Source organism: Cupressus sempervirens, chromosome 10 (assembly GCF_028749045.1).
Source record: "Cupressus sempervirens isolate cs-2001-9-10 chromosome 10, ASM2874904v1, whole genome shotgun sequence".
In the NCBI taxonomy this organism is placed as follows: Eukaryota; Viridiplantae; Streptophyta; class Pinopsida; order Cupressales; family Cupressaceae; genus Cupressus; species Cupressus sempervirens.
In genome coordinates, this window is record NC_143127.1 from 884766496 (window position 1) to 884784751 (window position 18256).

General features: G+C 36.6%; 1 protein-coding gene across 1 annotated transcript; it reads left to right on the forward strand.

Moving 5' to 3' along the window:
- Positions 1 to 647: 647 nt before the first annotated feature.
- LOC149536819 (7-deoxyloganetin glucosyltransferase-like) lies at positions 648 to 2587 on the forward strand. The gene is made up of 2 exons (XM_089806028.1): positions 648 to 1390; positions 1473 to 2587. Exons 1-2 carry the CDS (start codon positions 904 to 906, stop codon positions 2297 to 2299), a joined length of 1314 nt encoding a protein of 437 aa, XP_089662154.1. The 5' UTR covers positions 648 to 903; the 3' UTR covers positions 2300 to 2587.
- The last annotated feature ends 15669 nt before the right edge of the window (positions 2588 to 18256 follow it).

The following is an 18256-nucleotide window of genomic DNA, read 5'->3' on the forward strand; positions in this document are numbered from 1 at the left end:
TCAATACATTTGATTCTGCTTGTGGCGTTGAAGCAGTTGAAGAGGAAACTAGCTCTCTTAGCTACTGTAAGAAATATTGAGATGCACAGAATCTGCATCCAAGTTTGCATCATCGTCGCCACTGAATTAGCTTTTTCCTGAGCAGTGTTTCTTCCTTCATATAGGAAACAAGAATTGGGGAAAAATAAGATTTTATTTTTCTTGACTTGACTGCAGATATTAATTATGATGCACGACTTTCCTTGTGAAGGCGTCACTCATTCCAATCAAACACCAGAGGAACCAAACAAGAATGGGAATGCTCTTTTCCATTCCCATTCCACATTTCCATTCCTATTCTAATTTTCTATTCCTATGCCAACAAACAATCGGACCCTAAATGAATATACATAGTTTGCAATCCTTAGACATCATAAAATCTAGGGTTGTCTTGCATTGAATTCAAAATCCGAAGCAACTTTAGATGTTTGCAATTCAATGCTCTTATTAAATAATGTAACGCCAATTTTAGTCAAAACAGCGACTCGTCATTCAGCTCCTCTCATCTAAAACCAGGGATGTGACAAAACCCTTTGCCCACCGGGAGGAGGTAACTAAGTATGAACATATTAGAAATGTCACATCTCTCATTACATTTCAAGAAAATGAAGGATCAAGTCAAAATGAACCCAACTTGTAAACCACACAACTCTTCCATAAAAACCAGAACAAAGTTATTGCATACCAGTTGCAGTCTGCAAATCCTCATAAATTCAAGAATCACAAAGACCTGCACGATATGATTTATTGCATATAATAGTATGCCACAAATCTTAGTTAAACGGGCATATACGACGACTCTGTTTGTCGAGGACGATTTCTGGTTGATTTAATACAATCTTCTTCTTCTGAAGACCACAAGCTATGGGTAAGTCTCTGCACGCCGTCATGGTGCCATTTCCTGTACAAGGGGGCATCAATCCTATCATGCAATTGGCCCACCTGCTCTCTGAAAGGGGGTTTTTCATTAAAATCATCAACACAGAGTGGTGCCACCGCCGTATGTTAGGTGCCGGTGGACAAGATCCTCAGCAACCACGAGAGGGGTTTAGGTTTCTGACCGTCCCAGACGGCCTACCGGCGGAGCATGAGCGTTACAGTGATCTTGTTAATTATTTGAGAGCACTGGAAAATTTAGCCCCTGTTTTGGAGCAGCAACTTCTAGCCTCTCTTTCGAAAGACGTCCCTCCCATCACATGTATCATCGGCGAAAGCTATATGTCTTGCACTTACCAGCTAGCCCTAAATCTCCGAGTTCTTAGAGTCGTCTTCTGGACAATGTGCGCGGCATTGTCTATTTCGCAGTTGAAAGCAGAGTTACTCTTCTCGCGGGGGCACATTCCTGTGAAATGTAGGGTTTTCTAGCTTCCTAATTACCCCTCAATTAAATCTTTTTATTTTGCCCTAATAAAATCTGTGGTGTGTGATTTCAGTAGGAGAAGCGAAGAGGCCGGAGAATTTGATCACCTGTTTGCCGGGTAATCTTCCACCTCTCTTGCCCACGGATCTCGTCTCCTTCTACCGCGCTGAGAGATCCACAGATGCTCTGGTCCAAAGATTTCTGTATGAAAGCCGAATGCAAAACAAGGGAGATTATGTGGTGGTGAACACAATGGAGGAGTTGGAAGGAAAGGAAGCAGTGGCAGCTCTATCAATAAATGGCCGTCCAGCAGTGGCAGTGGGTCCTCTGTTTCTTCCCAATTTTCTGGCGGACAGAGATGTAGTAAAATCCACCAGTATGTTTGCAGAGGACGAGAGCTGTCTTAAATGGCTGGACGCACAGCAACCGGGTTCTGTGATTTACGTTTCCTTCGGCAGCACCGCCGTCAAATCGAAGCAACAGCTCGAAGAGATTGCGCTAGGGTTAGAAAACAGCCGGAGCCCTTTTCTGTGGGTTCTGCGAAAGGACAATGCACAAGATGAGTCTGGTATTTTGCCGCAAGGGTTTTCAGAGCGAATCAAGGATAGAGGGCTGATTGTGAGATGGGCGCCACAGGTGAAAGTTCTGTCCCATTCTTCAATTAGGGCATTTCTTACCCACAGCGGATGGAACTCTGTCATGGAGAGCTTCAGCTTCGGGATTCCCATGCTGGGATGGCCTTATTTTATGGATCAGTTCTTGAATTGCAGATTTGTGAAGGATGTGTGGAAGATTGGGATGGATTTTGAGGGTGTGGATGTTGATGAAAATAAGTTGGTTACCAGAGAAGAGGTGGAGAAGGGGGTGAGGAGGATTATGGAATGTGAGGAAGTGAGGTAAAGGGCGCTGAAATTGAAGGATGCAGCAATAAAAGCAGTTAGCCCAGGTGGATCTTCCTTCCTCGGCTTGAACAAGTTTGTCCAAGAGATTTCTCAAATTGCCAAATCATTTGGCCGTTGAGTAATTAGCTCCGAGTCCGTAACGGAGAATCCATGTCGTCTATGCTCCAGGACATGAAAATTCTGTTGTTTCGGAATCGTTAATGCTAGTTATAGTGTGCTTAGCTTTTGTGACTAGTAGGTTTCTTCATGGCTTTTGAAATGTGGAAATTGGTAACTGTTTGGTTTCTGTATGAGTTATTAATGTGCTGACAATATAAATTTGCTTACTATCGTCCTTTGAGTATTGTACGAGGGACAATAGTCTAGTTTTGTTGTTTTCAATATAAAAAATTCAAGTATGTGGACGAAAAAGATAAATGATGAGATGGAAACTAAGAAGGATGAGAGGGAAATATAACAAGAGAGGAATGAGGCGTAGATACAAATGGAGGAGATAGAGAGAGGTGATATATAGAGAGGGAAATGAAGATATGTAGGGATATATAGAGATAAAATGATAGTGAGAGAGAGAATTTGGAGGGTTGGATATAAAGGGCGAAGAATGGTAGATATAAAGGCATAAGAAGAAGGGAAGAGGGAGAGGGAGAGGGAGAGGGGAGAATAGAGGAAGGAAGAAGATAGCAATATAGAAGGTCTTCGAGGAGGGAGAGAGAGAGGGGAGGCACGAGGAGAGAGGGAGGGAGGAAGGTGGGGACATGACGAGAGAGGGGGGGTGGGACACATTATATATTGCTATCGTCCCCCTTCCTCTCTTCTCTCCTATCTCTGTCTCCCTCTTCCCTTCTTATACCCCCCCACCCTCTCTCTCTCTCTCTCTCTCACACACACACACACACAAAATATAATAACTTATTAGTTGTCTTTCTCGTAATAATTAAAATTCATTTTGAATTCAAATTCCTTAAAAGTAATAGAGAGAGAAGGGAGAGAGACAAAGATGGTGAGAGAAAAATACATTGTGTGCACGCACATGCATGTGGTATAGATGAAATAGGAAGGGAGGAAGATGGAAAATGTTTTGGCCAATGTGTATAGGGATTGAAATATAGAGTTAAAGAGATATATAAATAGATATTGAGGTAGATAAATAGATACTTGAAATAGATATAGCTAGGTAAATACATAATTAAAAAATTGTATGCATGGAAACAATTTGTCTTTCATAGGAGAGAGAAAGTTGAAAAGTTAGTGACATTTTATTTGTTTTTATTGGATCTTAAAATTGTTACATCTTGCAAACCCAAAACAGACTTTGAGAAAAAGAGCAAAATATAATAACTTACATTATACTAAATATAGTATATAATAAGAGTTGTATATTATATTTTATATTTTTTCAATCAACACAACTCATTAACATCTTTTATTTTTTTTGTTTATTTATCCACTCATCCAAGTGATGTAACTAAAGAAATGATTTACTTTAGAATGATAAGAAAGTATAAAGCAAATTATTAGAGTGTATCTTCAAAATAAAAAATAGAGTACAAAATTAAATTGCAAAACCCAAAATGGTGCTTCTATTAATACTAACCTGAAATGCCCTTGGTCTCACAATTCTACGCACATTTACTCGCCAATTAAGCTCTTTACAGAAAAAGAGAGGAACACATAATTTTTGAATGCAATTGGAATATGGAGATGAATATGTTGAAATGTAATTAGCTTGTACAAGATTAAGTAGGCATTGTTGGAATGTCATACAATGGCCATAGATTTTGTATTTCTTGTGTAGAATATTGGTGGAATGTTTAATTTTGTCATGTATTTGACTAGTGAAGATTCTTCAACTATCATGATTAATTATGTCTATTTGGGTTGCACATCAATTACATTGATCAAAATTTGGATGGATAGATTATTGAATAACTCTTTTGCATGACAATCTTTCATGTCACCTCTAGGGATAACTTTAACAAACACCCTCTTCGAAAAATATAAATTTGTGGTGAATCCATCTTTATTTTCGAGGGGGGAAATTAATTTTTGTTGGCAAATTTTTTTTGATGTCATGAAAAGTGTAATGTTAGATGCAATTTGTCTTCAACCATTACAAAATTTCATAAAATCTAGGTCATTTTGTCCCTTTTGATACAAAGGGTATATATTGTATATCGTGATTTTTCCCATTCATTGGAAAAATATATATATATTGCATTAGGCAATTTTTCCCATTTGTTGGAAAAAAAAAAAATTTGGTTAGGCGATTTCTCTTGTTTATTGGAATATATATATATATATATATATATATATATATATTTGATTATGTGATTATTCTCATCTATTAAAGAAACATATATTATGCATTGGCGAATGTGCTAGAAAATGATGTGATTACTCAATGAATCAACGACAAGAAATTAATTGTATGTTTTTCAAATCAATGTTCAGATTATCAAAAGATTGCACTCAGACATAAATCAAAGAGTGATAAGAAAGTGAGGTTTCTATAAGATGATACATATGTGGAATGTCCAATAGCATTTATGGCATAGTGGAATCTGGTTGAAAAAAACATTCTTTAAATTGTAGATATCCTACTCAGTGGTTGTCATTATCAGACAAATAGTTGGTTGCCAAAAATGGGACTGCCTATGGAAAAGGGATCGTTGAATGAAAATCCAAGCCCTGTTGTTAACCCAGATTTGACTACAGAGGAGGATGAGGAACAAAGTGATGTTACTACTAGGATTATTGCAGCTCCACAGGTTCTCTCTGCTAATTGTAGGGATGTCATCAAAGAGCTCAAAAAGGAGTAGGAAAAAGCAGACCTTCAAGCAATGTTTGTTGAAATGGGTCTTGATCCTGCTAATTTTGAATACTAAATTGCAAATGCGGTGGAACAACAAAACTGAAACTTCAATTCTTTTGGGATGTTTTGAAGGATAAAAGAAGTGTTACACAAAGAATCATCGATTTAGTTAGGGTTTATTTTGTAAAACATATTGTCGATAGTGTATGAATTTGAAATGTAACAATTTGAAGCTTTGTCACTTCCCTTTTTGAGGTAAACCACAACCATTATTGTTATACTTGTGTGTGTGTGTGTGTGTGTGTGTGTGTGTGTGTGTGTGTGTGTGTGTGTGTGAAGATGAAATGTAAAGCAGATGCAAAGAATATAATGTAAAGTAAAACATTTTTTGTTGACATTTGATATTTTAGTGGACATGATGTTTTCTTTTGGGCTCTAAGCCTCTAGTTATTTTATAGTAATCGGATGATGTATTTAATTATTAATTTCTAAATTTGTGTGAATCATAATTTCATTTTCTAGTAAGTACTTACTGGTTAGCAGTAGTACACAGTACATACTACACATTTCATATCTCCAACATACGTGTGTAACAAGTAACGTTGATTTGTAGACTATTGTTCGATGATAATATATCAATGGTTGAAGGTTTATTTCAGTCCAAACATCTCAAATGAAGCCTCGACCTTGTTCAAGTCTCTAGAATGGTGACACGTTCCTTCTAGCGTGTACCATTTGTAGTGGATAGTAAATACATGTCTTTTCACTATTAGTAGCATTCCCTCTGCCATTGGCTTCACACACATTACAACTTTTTCGGCATGAACTTGCATTTATGTTGAAGATTTGCGAAGATTTAATAATTTAAAACAATTGAACTAGAAGTCAGATGAACAAATATGTAGGGACCAGTTCTCAGCCACTCAGCTTATTTATAGGCAATTGAGTTGCTTCTTTATTCATTGCTCATCTTATTTTTGGTAGTCAATAGTCTAGTAAGAAGTATAATTTTAGTGCTCATTTACTTCTAGTCTGGTTTATTTGGTGGTAGAGTGGTAGGCCTTGCTCTGTAGTCAAGATGGACACTCCAATTCACTTGACATGCGAGTTGGAAGATGAACAAAAGGCCTAATAGGTGATGTCCCTAATGAAAACCTCTTGTGGTGCAAGAGAACCACAATAAATGATGAATCACCAAGATCCTAAGAACACCTAGAATAGGTTAGATCAATCAATTAGGCATCTACCAAATTGTAAGACCTAGTTCCAAGATTGGCAAAATTAGAAGCCCTTGGCCAACTATTGTCAAACATGGTCAAAGGGCCTAGAATCTTAGGATTTTGTTTTATTTCATGTTTCAATCATATTTAGGACCTATTTGGGTCATTTGGTTTAAGTTTTCATAAATCTTGTTTGTAGTATGCAAAAAGTGCAAAAAATGCAAAATTGCTTAAAAAGTTGTCAAGCAACTTCTAAGCAATGTTTTGCAAAATAGTGCAAAAAAATCCCCAATGGCCATAAAATGTTTGAAATTTTTTTATGACCATTGGAAGGCCTATAATAAGCCCTTTCAAGTGGGTGATAGCCATAAATAATGTACTTTCACTTTTCAGATCAATAAAAATACCCTATTTTTACTATAATCAATGTGTTGTCCTCTGTTATACAGATTTGTACGGATTTATTTGGTGTTCAAACTCACATTTTTGTATGGGTGGATGAAGTAGTTTTCCACTTCATCTAGTGTTAAGTCTCTATCTATCTCCTAACTCAAGACATTCATATTTTTGCACAAGTAGGTCCAGATTTCTTGCTAACCTAGGGTTTTGAAGAATTTTCAAGCATAGCGAAGGATTTCACCATGGAAATCTAATAGCCATTGGTGAAATACTAGAATTTTTAATGTACTATAAGATGCAAGTGGTTTTAGGAATGTACTTGTAGGGACCCATTAGAAAGTTGATGACCTAGGCATGTAAGACCCATGTGCATGCTAGGAAGAGGATGCAAGATCTCCCACAACTTCAATCACACTTGGCATCAAGGTTTGAAATAAATTTTTTAACTTTTCTAGGGTTTCCCACACATGTTCCCATCATTTATTTGTAGGATGGAGTCTTAGAACATGTACTTCATTTGTAAATGGAGGCCTAATTGCCCTAATTGCCTAGGCAAGAAATTGAGAAAAATCCCATTTGTTTATGTCATAAAACCTTGGTGCCTTAGTATGTTTTGTGATTCCCAAAAGGGTGTCCAAAGCTGAATTTTTTTCTTGGGTTGTGTGGAGATATTTCCTTTTAAGTTAGTTTTTCATCAAAAAGGGCTACTAGCCTTTCTAAGTGGCTTAACAAAGAAACTATATGCTAGCAATTTCATAGTTGGATTTTAATCATTGGATCATTCCATTTATGACCTAAATAGACCAGTTACATGAGCATGAGTCTCCCTTGGTCATTTCATGAATTTTAGGGTTTTTTACCAAATTGAGTCAATTTGTGCATTGTGAGCAACTTGTGATTATAAGTTGTCTTGTTTGTAGGGTTCCCTAGTGATTATGGTTTTCCTTGTTTGGATGAGTGGTTATGATAATGTAATATCATCTTTGGAGCACTTGTAATTGGTGCTTGCACATTTGGTCATCATACCAATACATTTGGTTAAAGGACTTCAGTGAAGGGCATTTTTGGACTAGTTGATCATCATTTGATCAATCTCACTAGGCTCCATTGTATCAAGTAGTATTAGAGCCATGTCTCTTACTAGAGAAGATTAAGAAATCCCTACAACAGTAACAAATGTTGAACTAGAAAAGTTGATGAGAGAGAAAAGGGCAACTAATGTTGCTCTTGCAAAGAGGTTGACAGAACTTGAAGGCAAAGTGGACAAACAAAAAGGGGCACAATCTGAAGAAGATCAGTATATTGAGGCTGAAGACCTTGAAGAGGATGAAGAAGTTCCTATTGAACAAAAACCTCTTTTGAATTCTCTCAAAACCATGGAGAAAAGAACCATGGAAGGGAAGTTGGAATTGGCAACATTGAATGGAAAAATGAATGTTGATGTAGCATTGGATTGGATAGAGGCCTTAACTAGCTTCTTTGTGTAATGACATACTAGAGAAGCAAAGGATAAAGATGGAAAAGTCCAAGTTAAAGGGAGCAGCCCTAACTTGGTGGAAATTCATCCAGACTGAGAGGGTGAAGAAAGGAAGAAGCATGATTTCTTCTTGGGATAGAATGGTGGCACTAGTCAAGGAGACATATGTGCCTAAAGACTATGGGGTACAACTCTATAGAATCTTTAAAAAATTGAAACAAAAGGATCTGGATTTTAGTTCCTATACAGAGTAGTTCTTGAAGTTGTGTATGAAAACTAGCATAGTCGAGGTTGGGGAAGAAAAGATAACAAGGTATATGAATGGCCTTAAGTTACCCATCCAAGAAGAACTCATCCTTCACACCCCTACTTCAATGAATAATTGTTTTCAATTAGAACTGAAAGTGGAAGAAAAATGGAAGAGAAGGGCGGGATCAAAACAAAGGCAAGGAGAACAATAATAATTTCAAGCCCAAGAACAATTCTAGGAACAAGGGGCAGAATGGTGGAAATAAACCTACTAATTAGAATATGGATCAGGGAGGACAAATATCTAAAGGGAACTATATATAGGAAAGTCTTTTAGAGGAAGAGGAAGAGGAAATGGCCCTCTCACATGCTACAGCTATAATCAAGTTGGACATCATGCAGGAAAGTGCCCTGAGAAGAGAAACAACAACAAAGGGGAAAGAAGAGCACAAATTGTAGAGGAAGAGCAACTTGACTACATAGATCTTGAACCTGATGAAGGAGCATGTCTAATGATGAGGCAAGCATTTTTGTAGATCCCTCACACCCAAGAGCCACCCCAAAGGAAGAATCTCTTTAGGAAAAAGATCAATTACCAAGGCAAGGTATGTAATTTGTTGATTGATTCAAGCTCAATTGAAAATATCGTTGCCTCTGAAATGGTAGAAAATTTGAAATTACCTAAGAAACTCCACCGCTTTCCATATCATGTTTCTTGGTTAACAAAGGGTCAGAAAACCTTAGTGACAAAACATGCATGGGTAGAATTTTCCTTGGCAGGGCGAAGTACTTTGTGATGTTGTAGAAATGGATGCATCTCATATACTCCTAGGAAGGCCCTGGGAATATGATGTTGATACCATCCACCATTGCAAAAAGAATACATATTCTATAACTAGGAATGGTGTAACTTTCACCATGAAACCCAAGCCCGATCCTAAAGTAGAGCCTACTACTATAACCATAGGAGAGAAAGAAATGATTAAAGCCTTGAAGGAACCTTATGACCAATGTTTATATTGGTCTCTAAGCCAAAGGAAAACATAACTTCTAAGGACAAAGATCCTATCCCCCAAGAGATACAAGACCTGCTACAAAAGTATAGTCATGTTACTGCTACTAAGCTGCCCACAAGCCTCCCTCCCATTAGAGATATCAGTCATCAAATTGACTTGATTCCAGGATCTTCTCTACCTAACAAGGCACCCTATAAAATAATTCCAACTCAACATGCTGAAATTGGCAAGCAAGTGAATGTTTTTTTGGAAAAAGGCCTAATATAAAGAAGCCTAAGTCCTTGTGTTATTTCATCTGTCCTTGCTCCCATAAAGGATGGAAAATGGAGGTTGTGTACTGATAACAGGGCTATCAACAAGATTACCATAAGGTATAGATTCCTCATGCCCATAATTAAGGATCTATTGGATCAACTAGGAGGAGCTTTCTATTTCTCCAAGAGAGACTTAAAGTCTAAATACTATCAAATCTGAATAAAACTAGATGATGAATGGAAGACAACATTCAAAACTACTAAAGGTTTATTTGAATGGTTAGTGATGTCATTTGAGTTAAGCAATTCCCCTAGTACTTTTATGAAGCTTATGAATGAGATATTCATTTTTTTGGCAAATTTGTTGCTATTTACCTTGATGAAATACTAATATTCAGTCATAGCAAGGAGGAGCATCTTGATCATGTTGAATAGGTATTAAGAAGACTTCATCAACACAAGTTGGTGATCAACTTGGAAAAGTGTATGTTTATGAAGAAGGAACTTGTGCTCCTAGGTTTTGTGATCTCACAAGGTACCCTCAAGATGGACCCTGAGAAGGTTGAAGAAATCATCAACTGGCCTCCACAAAAGAACCAAGGTGATGTAAGAAGCTTCCATGGTCTAGTCACCTTTAATAGAAAGTCTATCAAAAACTTCAGTCATGTGCATGCACCAATGCTTGACACCATTAAAGGAGGTATGAAGAATAAATTTTCTTGGACAAAGGAAGCCAATGTTGCATTTTAGTATTTGAAGAATAGAGTCTCTAAATACCCAATCTTGGTTCTACCTGATTTCAACAAGGTTTTTACTGTGGAAACTGATGCAAGTAATCTGACCATAGGTGTATTCCTAAGTCAGGAAGGTAAGGCAATAACTTTCTTTTCTGAGAGATTAAATGATGCTAAGAATAATTTTTCAACTTATGACTTAGAACTTTTTTCCATGGTTCAAGCCCTCAAGAAATGGAGACATCGTCTAATCCCAAAGGATTTTGTAGTATACACTAATAACCATGCATTGAGTTTCTTCAATTCTTAGGAAAAGCTATCTGTTAGACATCTGAAATGGATGGAGTTGTTGTAGGCTTATACTTTCAACATCAAACACAAAAAAGGTGTTGCAAACAAAGTTGTTCATGGTCTTAGTAGAAGGGTTGGTCTAGTTGAGGAGGTACAACTTCAAAGTGTGGGAATTGATTCCATCAAGCATTTATATGTTGATGATCCTAATTTTGCAGAGATCTTTCAAGTTTGCACAGAGATGGTTGGAAGATACCATACTAATTTTTCTAAATATCTTATTCAGAATGGACTCCTATTCAAAGGAGCTCAACTATACATTCCTAAATGCTCAATGAGGAAAAATATCATAAGGGAGAAACAATGTGGTGGTCTAGGAGGACACTTTGGCATTGAAAAGACAACAGACATGGTGAAAAGAAGCTATTATTGGCCAAAAATGAACAATGAGGTAAAGAAGTTCATAGAGACTTGTACCATATGTCAACAAGCCAAAGGTGTTTCAAAAAATTAGTGCTTCTATCAACTCTTACCAATCCCCACAAGACCTTGGGAATCAATCTCAATGGATTTTGTCACGAGGCTACCTAGAAAAAGAAAGGTTATGATAGTATTTTGTGGTAGTGGATAGATTCAATAAAATGGTTCATTTTATATCATGTAAAAGCACAAATGATGCTTCTAATATTGCACATCTTTTCTTTAAGGAAGTAGTTAGGATCCATGGTTTACCACAAACTTTTGTATCTAATAGGGATGTGAAGTTTCAAGGCCACTTTTGGAGAACACTCTTCAAGAAACTTAGCACTAACCTAACCTATAGTTCTACCTACCATCCACAAACTAATGGGTAGATTGAGGTGGTGAATAGATCCTGAGGAAATCTCCTGAGATGCCTAACCAAACAATATGCTCAAAGTTGGGATCTACTCTTCCCTCAAGAAAATTTTTCATTTAATGACTCCATGAATAGGTCAATAGGCAAGACACCTTTCCAAACAGTGTATGGCCTTCATCCCAAGGGACCATTAGACCTAGTAGAAGTACCATTTGATTTTAAAATCAGTGCTCAAGGAGAATAATTGGCAGAACTGATTGCAAAATTGCAAAATGAGGTCAAAGAAGCATTACAAATATCAACATTGAAATACAAGGAATATGTTGACAAGAAAAGGAGGGAAATCCACTTCAAATTTTGAGACAAGGTTTGGGCATATTTGAGAAAAGAGAGACTACCTAAGGGTAGATATTCCAAACTTCAGATGATCTAGCAACATACTCAACAAGATGGATGAAAATGCATATGAGATCTCTCTCCCCCCTACCTTCCAAATTTCTCCAGTCTTCAATGTTGCAAACCTCACCCACTACAAAGACATAGCAGATTCAATAAGTGAACAAGGTGAGCAAGAAAACATCAATGCTGAAGACTATGTAATTGATCTCCCTCAAAGAAAACCCCTAGAGTTAGAAGAAATTTTGGACACTAGTTGCTGAAGCAGACTAGAATGAAGAAGTACATGTAGTACTTAGTAAAGTGGAAAGGGCTCCCCAATATTGATGCAACTTGGAAGACAAAAGACCAAATCAAACAACATGGTACTTCTATGGAACAATTATCCTCAAGTAGGAACTTGAGTTTAAAAAGACAAGGGGTGTATGGTGCAGGAGCACCACAATAAATGATGAATCACCAAGGTCCTAAGAACACCTAAAATAGGTTAGATCAATCAATTAGGCATCTAGACCAAATTGTAAGACCTTGTTCCAAGATTGGCAAAGTTATAAGCCCTTGGTCAACTATGTTCAAACATGGTCAAAGGGTCTAGAATCTTAGGATTTTGTTTTATTTCATGTTTCAATCATGTTTAGGACCTATTTGGGTCATTTGTTTTAAGTTTTCATAACTTTTGTTTGTAATTTACAATATATATATATATATATATATATATATATATATATATATATATATATATATATATATATATATATATTTATTTATTTATTTATTTATTTATTTATTGATGGAGATTGAGTTGTTTTCATCTCATCCCTTTTAGATGTAGAGGGCCTTGCACTCAACAAGACTTGATCCTTGGTGAGCTCATTGTGAGCCTTTCCACTTCACAAGTAGACCAAGGGCCCTTTCACTAAAATTATATTGTAGACAATTTTAAGAAAATAGACAATATGTAATAGATTTATGACTAAAGTGGGTGAGTTTTTTCCATCAAAGTTTTGACCTATATTACATGACCTTGTTGGAATATTCAAAATGGGAAGAATACTTCTGAGAGGAGGGGTGGGGGGTAGGGGAGGGAGGTGGGGGGTGGAGGGTGAATCAAAAGTAACACACTTTTAACCTTTTCAAATCCTTTAAGACAAAAAACTGAAAGTAAACTACATGCATGTAAACATATTAAATGAACATGGAATGAACACATGCATTAACACACATAACACTAGATTTGATAACCCAAAAATCCTCCAAGAATAAGAACGTAAAGCTAGGGTGGGGATGATACCCACAAAAATTACTGCAACAATAAATGTTTGACCACTTCTGATGGTCTGCCCTGTGAAAGGCCTGCCCTGTTAAAGGCTTTACATTGTGTCAATAGTAACCTAGTTAAAGGATTTACAAACACTTTACATGAAGTGTCACTCTATTAGAGGATGTAGTCACCTTTTCAAAGGATCTACAAAATAGTTGTTAAGCTAACCTATCAATATAGGGTTTTTACTATCTAATACAATTGCTAGAGAGTATTAAAAACCTTTGACCTGATTGCTTACAATCTTCAATTGCTTATTTTAGGCACTTGATCTACTCACTCTGATATGATCCTTGCTTGATCTGATATCTATTTGTATCCCTTGCTTTTTTTTGATTAACTGGATGTGTAATTGCTGCTCAATTCACTAAGTCTGTGATGCCCATGCTGTTTGCTCTGTTCTGCTATCTGCTTAGCAACTTCCTTATTTTTTCTTCAACAACATAAAATCATGGGGACTAAGCCTTCTTATAAAGACTTTGTAGACTTAGGGTTAGGTATGGATCTACGATCCATATTGAATCTTGAATTTTGGCTCATTCCTTGCATTTTTATCATTGGTTGCATGCCTTCTCCATTTTTCTGATTGGTTGCATGTTGATTACATAGGAAATATAAAAGATTCATCCTTATCCTTGTTATTCTTCGAAATCTTTCTATATCGGCTCCAAAAACAATTTACATCTGAGTTTGTGAGGGCACAAACTCATATGTTGATTCGATGTTACTCAACACATACTGGACTATTGGTGCTCGACATATATTTGATCCTAGTTTGCTCAGCACCTATTGTATTCTATCTTGCTTGGCATCAATTGTGACTTAGCACCTATATATCACTCATCATATGTATGATGCTTGGCACCTGAAGTCACTTGACACCTACTGTGGCTTGGCATACATAGTGTACTTAGCTTCAATGTAGAAAGTGGTTAAGTGTGTTGACACTCAAATGTCAAAACCATTCTAAGACCAATAATCTCCCCCTTTGACATGAATGTCAAAAATACTTAACTAAACATTACTAATCTGTCCTTATGAGTACCCTACTCAATTTTTTCTGCATATGTACAAAATTTCAAAATTTGTTCAAAAATACCTTATAACTCCCTTGAGCTGATTGTGATGTTTCATTTTTGTACCTCAAAATTTTGTGCTAGATGTGTCTAATACTCTTTTGCCATTGTCCTGTTTCTATAATCTGTACCTGTGTGTTGATTTCTATCTTTAAACATCATTTCTCCCCCATATTATTTATAGATTGTGAATTATCTCCCCCTTAGTCATATCTTATTATTATCTCTCCCCCTATCTCCTTTATTATTTCTCCCCCTTTTTGACACTTATTTCAAAGGGTTCTAGGGAGTAATACCATATTTATCCAAAAATGTGTTGTTTACCTTCATTATCATTTTCAGGGTTGCATCCCAATTTTCCAAAGCAATATCTAGTGACTTGTGCTGGATGGCAATTTCTATAGCAAGATGTACAAGTCCATCTAATGTAGAAAGATTGGGATATTTCTTTAAGAAAATTTTACCATAGACTTGCTCTTTGTGGAGGACCTCCAAATGTGGGGTTAAGGAGGATTGAATCTGCATCAATTTGGCCTTTATATTGACCTCTTCACTTCTTAATGTAGCTAACTCTCTTTGAGTGTGAAGCGATTAGGAAAAATGCTTCTCACTTTGAGCTAGATTTCTTTGTAATTGCATGCTAGAAATCTTCAAATTTCTTTCCAAGCTCATTATTCTCTAGCCTGTCTCTTGTGTGAAGTTGGAAAAATCACACAACTTTTTGCACAGTGAGAAAATGTTCTCAAGTACAATTTTGACCTTGTCAATTTTCTTGGCCAATTCTACTTGTTCAAGTGTTATGCCACTGGATATTTTCTCATTTACCTTCCCTTGAAACTTCCTTTCAGACCATTCCACAAGTTTAACACTTGTATCCTGGTCTTCACTAGTCACCTGGTCAACTATATTAGATAACTATTCCATTATGGGCTTTGACTCATCTGGTGACTGCAAGCTGAAGGCATCCATAAAGATGTCCGTAATCTCATGTAGTGCTTGCTTATGTTTATACTCTTTTCGAATTATTTCTTGTCTTTGCCTCCTATTTAATGCATTTTGCATTTCTGTAATCTGCTCTATTGTGATATTCTTTGAGTCATAAGAAGGAATGATTATCTCTTCATCTAACTCAAGGTATCCATAGTAAAGTACCCTAGACACTTTGGTTGAACTCAAGCCTGGTGTGGAGATTTGTAAAGGTATGGCTTCAATGCTCGATTTCTAAGGAGTCTTTATGGGAGTGCCTATTTTTTGTAGTTCTATCAATGTCTGAATTGAGGCCTGCTCCTCTTCTTTTGATGTTTCCTCCTTCTCATCAGACTTCCCTTCTTCTACAATTGGCTTTTGAATGGTGTCACCTATTGCTATTGCAATTGTTGGAGGTGGTGGAAGTATTAAAATTTTAGTGCTAGTAGTTGTATAGGAAAAAGGTGGTTCTTTTGGTTTTACCTTATCTCTTTTTGGTTCTGTTATTGCCTTCTATAGCTCATCTACACTCACCAATATAGGGTTTGTGCATAACTGTGCCTATAGAGTGGATTGGCAAAGGATGTTGGAGAGATCCTCTGTAGTTAGGGGATTGATGTTCTGAGTTGAATTATCAGGAACATCCTTGATAGTTATTGTATCTATAGGTGTGATGGTTACATGAGGAGGGCTAGGAGGTGGCATTTGTGTGTCTTGCACACTCTTTTCCTCTTCTTTCTATTGTTCAACTATTGTCATGTCTTCTCCTTCGTGTGTTTCTTCCTCCTCACCTTTTTCCTTATCGTCTTCCTCTTTCTTCTCTTGTTCCTTATCTTCTTTTTCTCTTGCTTCCTTCTCCTTCTCTTTTTCTTGCTTCTCTTCCTCTTCTTTCTTTTCTTCTATTTTCTTTTCCTTGGCACTAGTCTCTGCCTTGTTTGCTTCTTCATCCTTTCCATTAGTTATCTAATAGATTATCTTCCACAATTGTGTGCATTTATTTACTACATCCTCAATCTTGTTTTGTAGGATGCTAAAGGCTCTGTATTTGGGTGCAAATTTTCCACCATGTTTCTTATTAGCCTTTTTTATTTGACCTCTTGTTAGGTCAAGTTTCACTTGTGCTAAGGTAGATTCTCTGATCTCCTTTTCCATTTTTAGACAATAATGCCATTTATTTTCAATTATGTCATATAGTTCTCTAGGCATGGTATTGTCTAGCTCTAGAGGTGTATTATTAAATTCAGCCATCATGGCATATATTGATTCCTCTATTTTATCTTTCTCTTCTCTACTTAGCTTGTTGAAATCAAGATTTTTCAAATCATTCAATTTTGTATTCTTAATATTCTCACAAATCTTATCTATGGTAGATTTGGGAGGATGACTTACCACTCTGAATTGGCTAATATCCTCTAATTATGTTCTCTCCTCATCATCAATGCCTGGCTATGCCACATAACTTCTTCTTTTCTTTGGCATTTCATCAGTCTATTCAGTGGCCTTTTTCTTCTCTTTTACTTGCTCCTTGGCCTTTTGTGCAGATTCCCTTGTGCTAGCTCTTACTAATGGTGTTGGCTTGGCTTGTGCAGGCTTGGTCACCTTCTTGGGTTTGGGCTGAGTTGGAGATTGAGCTTTTTCCTTTCTCTTCTTTGACTCAGCTTCTACCTCTTTTGCTTCTTCCTTGTCTTCTTTTAAGCCTTGGGTCAACTCCATTGGGCCTTGCCCTTGTTATTCTTCTTCTTCACTCTCTCCTTCTTCTTCTCCAGCACCTACTTCTCCTTCAATATCTGCACCAAAGCTCTTCTTTATCTTCTTCACTAATTTGTCTTTCTTTTTTATTACAGAAGGTTGTCTTCAATTTTGTTTCAACTTTGGATTTGACAACATCATATGTGCCAAAGTGAGGAGCCTTCTTATCTATCTCTTCTACAAGAAATGTTGTGATTGTTGTTGAGGCTTCATCTACATCAAGTGCATAACCCAATGGCCTTAGCCATCTTACTCTTGGAATTGTTTCCTGGATATAGGTATAGTCAATGTCAACCAAAAGGCATATTTCATTGATTTTTTTTCCACTAGGGAAATTGGTATTCTTACTCTTTATTTCATGGATTTTTTGAAATCCTCAAAATAGCTTGTCATTTGGGCCTCAAAATTGTCACCCATCTAATCAATGAACTCATTGATTTGTGTAATTGCAATTTTGTTTGGGTTCCAATTCACCTTTCTGATAGAAGGAAACTCTTCCATGACATAAAAGAATATGCACATAAGAACTGCACCAAACTTGCATTGAGCACCTTTTGATCTTCTTATTGCTCCCAGGTTTTCATTTATTTTATGCAACATCAATTCTGATAGATCATATGTGTGTTCTCTCTTCACAAGCTTATAGGCTACATCCACACAATACACAATACACTATTTAATCAGCTTGACTGGTAGAACTTGTGAGAAATGATTCTCACAACAAAGTCTAGAAGAGGATCTATGATTGTTTCAATTGACATGCCTCTTTTATTTCATTTAGCCCCTGTGTTCTTTTCACTTACCTCTTTGGAGTCACTTCGCAAGGTCTTAGGCCGATCTAGGGTTGGGAAACCTATAACTCTATGTACTATCCTCTTGGTAATCTTAATTGGTCATGTTGCAAACCACAAATATCTATTGTGAATTATGTTGAGGACAATCCATATCATTCTATTTTGAAACCTGTAGGGTAAACAAGGGCATTTATTAAACCCTTTTTCTTGACTATCTAAAATTAGTCCTTTAGAATTTTGTTTTCACATAGTTTTTCATAGGATTGAAATATTTCAAGATCACCTACTGCTCCTATTTTGCAATTATAACACTTTCTCACATCTTGTACCATAACAACCTTTGGTGGAATAATGGACAGTGTG

Bases quoted from the DNA above. Each gene is read 5' to 3' on its own strand.
- LOC149536819 (XM_089806028.1), top strand. From the start codon at position 904: ATGGGTAAGTCTCTGCACGCCGTCATGGTGCCATTTCCTGTACAAGGG. The intron at 1,391-1,472 runs GTAGGGTTTTCT...GTGTGATTTCAG, and splicing joins GGGGCACATTCCTGTGAAAT to TAGGAGAAGCGAAGAGGCCG.